The following is an 8953-nucleotide window of genomic DNA, read 5'->3' on the forward strand; positions in this document are numbered from 1 at the left end:
TGCCAAGCTATGCGTCTAAATAGATATCAATTGGCCTCTAATTAATACCATTCTTATTGGCCATTTTGAACAAGTGGTCACCTACGAGGGCATCCAAAGACTATGTTTCTCTTGTGGCAGAGTAAGGCACAAAGTTGAAACATGTCCATACACTATCCAAAAAGGGAAGGAATCGCTAATCTCGACAGAGGAAGTGCATGGTTCTCAGGTTAATGACGACGATGATGGTCATGAAAACCACTGAAATTTGCACAATATTGACACGCATAATGCATGCGAGGAAACGAACAAAGATGGGCAATACGGGCATTGGATGATTGTGAGCAGGTTACGACATGGACAAAAGGGAATAAGGACGAGCCATAGCACAGGAGGTACTAGCAGCTCAACCTGGAATTCACCACCCCACTTTGATCCAAAAATTCCAGATAAAGTGAACACAACCTCTGGTGGTCCTACCCCCAGCAAAATTTTGTGTAGGAGAGATAAAAATCTTAAGGATAAGGCCAACTCCAATAAGGGGGAGATGAACTGGGCCTCCAAATTCCTAAGCCCACTAACCCCTCAACTTGCGAAACACCAAGGTATGGTGAGTACAGGTCCAATTGAGAACCAAATGGAATGCGGAAGTCCTTTGTGTGTTGAAGTTGACCAAGAGCAAGGCACAAGCCCAAGCCCACCATCTCGAAAACACTTAACCTACCCTTCCTCGGTGAAAGAAAAAAAGGTCATTGCAAGAGGCAAATCATCTGATATTTCTCACAAGCACGCCGCTACCTCTCAGTTACCAAGTTTAGCTGAAAAACTCACCTCCCTTTCCTCATTTTCGCCCTCCCCTTCTATCCATAGTCCCAATCAAACCATCAGCCCCACTTTTGAATTCTCGGCGTCTACCAATATCGAGAAGGAATGTAAGATTGGAAGGACTGATCTCGGAAACAAGGAAGTTATTCAAGCAAGGATGCACCGGTTCAAGCTCAAGATGGGAGGTGCGAGGAGCTCACCCTTCTCACTAATAAAGGGATGCGTAAAAGTGGTGCCAATGAAGGTGGTGCCAAAGACAAAGTGGAAGCTCGTTTGCCACCACTGTACTCGGATAGTAAAGGTGAGAGTATTGAAGATGACTAGATGGTATTTGAAAAGGGAAGCGAAACCCCTCCCTCCTCCTAAAATGTGCTCCGCACCCTCATTTCCAATTCATCATAAATATTCTAATTTGGAATAGCAGGGGTGCCCTGAAGCTCAATTTTCAGGGTCATATCTGTGACTTAGTGCAAGAGCACGACCCAGCCATTTTTGTGGTGGTGGAGACCAAACTAGGTGATGAAAGAGCTAAGGTGATTACTAAAAATTTACTGATGGATGGAGCCATTCATACTGAGACCATTGGTTACTCTGGCGGGTTATGGTTACTATGGAATTCAAACAAAGTGGAGGTGGAATCGTTGGCCAAAACAGAGCAAAAAATTCACGTTGAAATCAAGGCACGATCTTCTAACCTTGCTTGGATTTTCTTTGCTATCTATGCTAGTCCTAGGAGTGAGGAAAGATGCATTTTGTGGGAGAATCTTGCCAAAGTTGTGGAGTTAATTGTGAAGAGTAAGTCCGAACAACGCTCCCGCTGCGTAGCTTTGCGTCGGCAACAAATACGACGTCGTTGCCATATTACTCTAAAGTTTGAAAGTCGAAAATTCGAAGTTGACGTTAAGTATATACTAGCATTTTGTGGAAGTTGTAATTGAGAAGAGAACAATTCTTTCTTAATTTTTTGAAGGGAAAATCTTATAAATTTGCAAAAAAATATCTTAAGGTTGAACAAGAGACGTGAGATTCAATCTTTGTTTATAAAAAAAATCGATTAGTTTTTTGGTTTGATAATAAAGACTATTATGAGAGTAGACACACATAGGTTGAAAGTTGAAACTACTTTTAAAAAAAAGTTTTTTTTGTATGTTAAGGGGAAAAAAAAAAAAAAAACCGAAACAAAAGGTAGAAAAAAACAGTGCCCCCATATTTGAACCCACGTGTCAGCTTACCAAGTCGAAAGATCCCTCATTCCTCTGTAAGCCCCAGTGTGACTCACAATTTCTCCTTTGGCTAGCTAACTCGGACTGAGGAGTGTTGGACTGACTCACCCCCAAATCCCACCGTCGATTTTGCTTTCCTCCGAGTCCGACTCGGTGAATTCGCTGTAAGATCGTCTCAATTCTCACTCTATTTTCCTAATTTTCGAGCTCAACACTGTAGAATCTAGATAGACCATGATTTGGTTTGACTTAGGGCTTCAATTTTTTCGTGCTTGTTTGGTTGCTGGGAAAAGCTTGGAAAATACAGACAATTTTAGATTTTGGGGTGGGAAAAGACAAGAAGGTTGTAGAACTTTTGTAATGAGCTACGAGTTTTCATTTGATTTTCTCATTAATTTTCGTAGGAACCAAACATAACAGACTGACATGGATTCTTTTTTGTACAAGTTGGTATGGTCAAAACTTTTGGAAGTGTGTTACAAATTAGCTCACATTAAATTACACACACTGCACACGTGTGTGCATATATCTATATATAGGTATGCATGTCTGTTATGTATATTATATATATATATATATAGGACAAAACTTAGGTACAATTTCTTACCTGCGATACCTTAGATTCCCCAATTAAATTCAAACGGATAACTGGATTGAACTTAATTTTACTTGGAAAAAATGTTACAAATTGTGGGGTATTGGTAGATGCAACCATGTGTTTGAATATTTTGTGAGTCGCGCGCGTTCGCTTGTGTTATTTAATGTCAGTTCTTAAATTTAATTCATTTGGCATTTTCATTAGATGGTTGATGGTTTAGAGCTTTACTTTATTTTTGATTTGATGATGGAGCCAGGAAGGTGATATTCTTCAGCACCAACAGCATGATCAGCAATGATATAGTTTAATCTGAAGGTACTGTTACTAGTGACATTGGATATTTTTTTTTTGCAGCTTCTTATACTAGCTTGTGGAAGTTGTAGAATTCCTCAACTTGAATGTATTAGTTGCATGGTTTAAATCTCTGTCTTATGAGTAGTGTTTATGTTTCTCTTTTAAGTATATGTATCAAACACCCAAGATATTTAAGAAATATCCTTTTATATACCCAATTAAAGACATGAAATCTTTGTGTGTATCTGTCGCCATAATGTTTTTGTACTCTTACTCCCCCATGACTGGCAAATTGCTGTCAAATATTAGAAAGAATGTCTATTAATTGAAGTTTGGTCCTTGCCAACAGCCTTGTAGCTCAACTGGTTGGCACCTCTTGGTGTCTCCAACAAAGACATCCAGGGTTCAAATCCTCCCTCCCTGTTGTAATTATCAAATTATCAACAACAACAAAAATGTTTGGTCCTCCAACTTAAATCTCAAAAAAGCTTTGATATAAAGAATCTACAAATACTTTACTTGATTGATAAAATAACAATATTCCGAAATACAACCTGATTTTACTGCAAATCCTTAACAACTAATAACTTTGGAAGATTTGCTGTCATGCATTGATTGCATTCCAAAATAGGATTTGGAGTTCAAGGTTACCTTTTGAATATGACGAATTGCTAATGGCAGTGTAGTAGTAGCCAATGCACTGATCTCGTATGTAAACACTTTTTTGAAAGAGTACTTATTATAGATTAGCTTGTCAATAGACCTGATATCAGAGATAAAGGTTTTGTCACTTTTTAAGTAGGTTCCACATCTGCCCTCTTATCTTCCAAAATTGCTGAAAATTACTGAAATTCAGTTCTTCTTTGAGTGCTGTGAAAATGGCTGTGAAGCACTGTTTTGATAATTTCCTGTGGTTCATTATGAAAATTGATGCTTAAAGTTGTCCATGTCATCTGGGATCTTGTTTCAAAATGATGTTCTCAAATTATGTAAAATATAAATAAATGCCTGTGTATTATGCTGCAATTGAACTGTGATGTTCAACTTGCATTTCAGGATGGAAGAAGTTTGTCTCAATAGCGAGCCAGTTTTCGATGAAGGTGATGAGTATGACGTTGAAGGAGACTGCACTCTGGTGGAACATGATGATGAAACTGGGGAAACACAATTGAAGAAGGAACCCCCATCGCCAACTGTGGGTTTGGAGTTCGATTCTTTTGATGAAGCTTATGATTTTTACAATATGTATGCTAAACAACAGGGTTTTGGCATCAGAGTGAGCAATTCATGGTTTAGATCAAAGAAAAAAGAGCGGTATAGAGCAAAACTTAGCTGCAGTAGTGCTGGTTTTAAGAAAAAGAGTGAAGCCAACAATCCAAGACCGGAAACAAGAACAGGTTGTCCTGCAATGATAGTCATCAGACTGGTGGACTCCAAAAGGTGGAGAATAGTTGAAGTTGAGCTTGAACACAACCATCAAGTGAGTCCCCAAATCAAACGGTTTTATAAGTCGCATAAAAAGATGATTCTTGCTGCCAAAAAGGCACAACCATCTCCAGAGCCTGTTACAGAAGTACATACCATTAAGCTGTACCGAACAGCTGTTTTGGAAGCTGACCATATTGGATACTCAAATTTCAATGAAGGTATTAATCCTGTTGATAACTCAAAACATTTGGAACTTAAAGAAGGTGATGCTCATGCAGTTTATAACTACTTTTGTCGCATGAAGTTGACAAATCCAAACTTCTTTTACTTGTTTGATCTTGATGATGATGGGCGCCTGAGAAATGTGTTTTGGGCTGATGCCAGGTCCAGGGCTGCATATGGTTACTTTTGTGACACAGTTGCAATAGACACGACATGCTTGGCCAACAAATATGAGATCCCGCTGATTTCTTTTGTTGGTGTGAATCAACATGGGCAGTCTGTGTTGTTGGGTTGTGGCTTCCTTGGACATGAGTCAGTAGAGTATTTTGTTTGGATTTTGAGGGCATGGCTTAAATGCATGCTTGGATGCCCTCCGCAAGTTATTATTACTGATCAGTGTAAACCCTTGCAAACTGCAGTCTGTGAGGTTTTCCCTAATGCTCATCATTGTTATTGTATGTGGTATATCATGCAGAGAGTTCCAGAGAAGTTGGGAGGATTGAAGGGATATGAAGCAATCAAAAGACAACTGAACAAAGCAGTGTATGATTCATTGAAGATAGCTGAGTTTGAAACTTCTTGGGCTGACATGATCAAGCAGCATGGACTAGGGGATAATAAGTGGCTTCAAACATTGTATGAAGACAGGCAAATGTGGGTTCCAGTTTACTTGAAAGACACATTTTTTGCAGGAATGATTCCTATCCGAGAAAATGAGGGCTTGAATGCTTTTTTTGAAGGTTATGTACATAAGCATACATCTTTTAAAGAATTTGTTGATAAGTATGACCTGGCTCTACATAGGAAGCACCTCAAAGAAGCCATGGCAGATCTGGAGTCAAGAAATTCAAGCTTTGAAATGAAAACAAGATGTAATTTTGAGCTGCAAGTCTCTAAGGTGTATACAAAAGAAATTTTTAAGAGATTCCAATCTGAGATGGAGGGGATGTACTCCTGCTTCAACACAAGGCAGGTGAATGTTAATGGGCCTATAATAACGTACATAGTCAAAGAACGTGTTGAGGTTGAGGGAAATGAGAAGGAAGTTAAATATTATGAGGTTTTGTATGAGACAACGCAGGTGGATATCCGCTGTATTTGCAGTTTGTTCAACTATAAAGGTTATCTATGCCGGCATGCATTGAATGTTCTTAATTATAATGGTGTCGAAGAAATCCCATCTCGCTACATTCTGCAACGTTGGAGTAAAGACTTCAAATGCAGGTATCTTCTAGACAATAAGTCCGGTAATATTGATGCATATAATCCAATGCACTGGTATAATCATCTGCATAAATGTGCTCTTCCAATTGTTGAAGAAGGGGCACAATCTCAAGAACATTATAAGATTGCGTTGCTAGAATTGGAGGAATTGTTAAACAAGTTTAATAATGTAGCAAATGACTTTGTATGACAGAACGTTAAGGTGCAGGATTTAAGAAATACCAAAGTCTTTATTATAAACCAGTGCCCATTCATTCTTCTTTTCTTTTTTTTCCTATTGATATGCTGTGTGTGCGGCAACTGGCAACTGAAATAATATTTGATGATGCTGGAGGAATTCTTTTTTTTTTTTTTACCCCATTTTCCCTAATTCCTGCATCTTATTCTTGTATGTCAAGCGTTCTGATTTCTAATGTGAAAAAGAATAGTGGATGAATAATAAAAAAATGACATTCTGGTGCCCCTGAAGGGTCTTTAGAATTAGGAGAACTGGTCGAGAGGAGAAAATCTTTAATGTTTCTGATCAAACTTCAACCAAAGAAACCTACGGCAGATTTATGTGAATTTCATCATGATTACATTTGTATTTTAGGATTTGAAGAACAATTGATACAGTAAATTGTTTGATATAAATTTAACAATAAATGATGTTGTGACTTTAGAGATTTTTATCTTATATCCTTGACAATTCAGATCCACGTAGTAATAGAACTCCTTCAATAAATTTCATTCATCTGTAACAAAAAAACTAGATGGTTTTCAATACATGTCAACTCACCAAGCCTTCTTCCCAAAAAAAAAAAAAAAATTGAAAAAAAAAGAAAAGAAAATCAAGCCATAGCTTGAAACGACAAAGAACCTGAACCACTTCAAATCTACTATCAGTACTATGGTCGATGAGTAATACTCAAACGGCACACGTAGTGACATTGAGTATTTCAAACTGCATAAATAAGAATTGGAGAAAACTTACAACAGTGGAAGCTCAAATAAAAGAACCCCATATACCCACACCAAGAAGGGGAAAAAAAGTTGAAAACAGGAAATCAAATGCAAATCAGGCTTGATATCACTCTTCACTTCAGGCAGGTGGGTAGTGTAAGACCATGGCAAACAAAAGCCAGCACAACATAAACAATCACTAGCAGCAAGAGTATAAGTCCAGCACTGCAAAATTCAAAGCGATTTCATCAGTGATCAATAGAGTTATTCATGTCCACAGGTAGATAATGTTAACACACAAGAAATGCCACTTCCCCAGACCATAGGGCTGAATTAATGATAAAATTTTGTGGCTTTATAATTGTTTAAATTTCCAAAACATCAGAATGTATTCAGGAAACTATGAGAAAGTAACGAGAGAGAATCAAAAAATGGGTTGATTCAAAGCAGAATATTATGGGATATCATAGAATTAACTAGAGGTTAAACAAATCCTGAGAATATATTGGATTTCCGTCCTACATTACCAAACTAAATAATGATGAAAGTTCTTCCCATTCAGCCTAATGGAATTGTATGTTCAAATCACAAACTTAGGAATATAAAATAGTTAATCCTGATGACCCCTTTGAAAGATTCAAAGTATAATGATATGTCAACTGACACAATGCTTATAGATGCATAAACAAAAAAAAAAATGCTCCATCCATCTTGTCTCTAATGCAAGTTTTAGTTGAAGAACATACGTGAGCTTGACGTTTCTCCACCACACGGTGCTTCTGAAGCGGCGAGCTTGCTTTCTGAAGCGGAAGGTATTTCCTTGCATGTTAGCCGTTTTGTCAACCAACAATTCAAGGCGATCACCTCTTTCTAAAACTTTGTCAATATTCTCTATCATGACGTTCCGCACCTATTGCAAACACAATTTCTAGATCATATAATCATCCTCATTTTATGGTCTCACATCATAAACATCAAATTTGAGCAAAATGGTTGGGGTTAGTTAAAGGAAACATCTGATTAAGCAATTCAGAACCCACAAACATCTGATTAAGCACAAAAACTATATTTGCTAAAGCAGAGAGACTCTCAAACACAATGACTTCATACATTTCCAATACTTAAAAAGGATCAAAAGCATTAAACCAGAATGGGAATGCATTTCACAACATACCTGACTCATTTCACCTTTTAACCGATTTATCCTATCAGCATTTGGGTCACTCGAGTAGTATTCCATTTGCTGACTCAAAACCCTCGAAAACTCGTCATTCATGGCATAAGCGTGGGCTGAAATAACCGCGCGGCCATAATTCCTAGCAAATCTCTGGTGAATGTCTTCAAGAAACGCAAACGGAATTCTTCCTGCACAACAAACATTCAAAAGATCTACTGATCATCTACAATTACTCGATACATCAAAATAGCAATCGAATAAAAAAACACACCAAATTATAATCTCCTAATGCCACAATTGACAAAATTAGAAAGAAATTGAGATCTCATGGACAAAAAAAAAAACCCTAACAGTACAGAAAATATTGAAATAGAAACAGAGAGATTGATGAGAGAGAGAGAGAGAGAGACTAACTTCCGGCGGTTTCGTCGGCCATACAGAGGACGGTGAGGGCATCGGTGCGCTTGACGTGGAAGATGTAACGGTCCTGAGAGTAGGAGACGTGTGTATCGTTGTTTCCCGGTATCTTCTCCAATATCTGTCTCGCGATCGCACTCGCGTTTGTCGACGTGGCGCTGAACTCCGCCAGTACCACCGAACCCCGAGACACCAGCGCGTACAGTATCGCCATCCCCAATTATTTGATGCAGCTACAACCCTATAGATCAATTACTACAGCTATAATAATAATAATTTAAAATTTTTTCTCTTTTCAGAATTTGGGGTCCCCAAATCATTCAGCACAGCTCAACCTTTTTTTTTCTTTTCTTTTGAGTTTCAATTTTCAAACATTCTTTCTCTCTCTCCAGATGGGACAGCCAAAAGGTGGATTCCTTTTTTATTTTAACTGGGAGAAGTAAAAAAAAAAAAAACCTCCGATCTTTTTTTTTAATTTTCTCTCTCTTACGTAAAATTGGAAAATTCACGTTGGATTTGGCGGAAAGGGGAATTGAAAATTTGGGAAACCGATAAGGTCAAAAATCAAAATTAAAGAGTCCAGAGGGATGGGATGTTTCCTCTATTTAGTATTTAGTACTATTT

General features: G+C 37.9%; 2 protein-coding genes across 2 annotated transcripts; one reads left to right on the forward strand and one right to left on the reverse strand.

Moving 5' to 3' along the window:
- The first annotated feature begins 2029 nt into the window (after positions 1-2029).
- Positions 2030-6043, forward strand: LOC115974925 (protein FAR1-RELATED SEQUENCE 6-like). The gene is made up of 3 exons (XM_031095502.1): positions 2030-2191; positions 2882-2940; positions 3976-6043. Exon 3 carries the CDS (start codon positions 3977-3979, stop codon positions 5981-5983), a length of 2007 nt encoding a protein of 668 aa, XP_030951362.1. The 5' UTR covers positions 2030-2191; positions 2882-2940; position 3976; the 3' UTR covers positions 5984-6043.
- Positions 6044-6489: 446 nt separating this feature from the next.
- On the reverse strand, positions 6490-8738 carry LOC115974927 (vesicle-associated membrane protein 711). The gene is made up of 4 exons (XM_031095503.1): positions 8327-8738; positions 7910-8100; positions 7482-7645; positions 6490-6960 (listed from the first exon to the last, which is right to left on the reverse strand). Exons 1-4 carry the CDS (start codon positions 8541-8543, stop codon positions 6870-6872), a joined length of 663 nt encoding a protein of 220 aa, XP_030951363.1. The 5' UTR covers positions 8544-8738; the 3' UTR covers positions 6490-6869.
- Between the last annotated feature and the right edge of the window lie 215 nt (positions 8739-8953).

This window comes from Quercus lobata, chromosome 2 (genome assembly GCF_001633185.2).
Source record: "Quercus lobata isolate SW786 chromosome 2, ValleyOak3.0 Primary Assembly, whole genome shotgun sequence".
Classification (NCBI taxonomy): domain Eukaryota; kingdom Viridiplantae; phylum Streptophyta; class Magnoliopsida; order Fagales; family Fagaceae; genus Quercus; species Quercus lobata.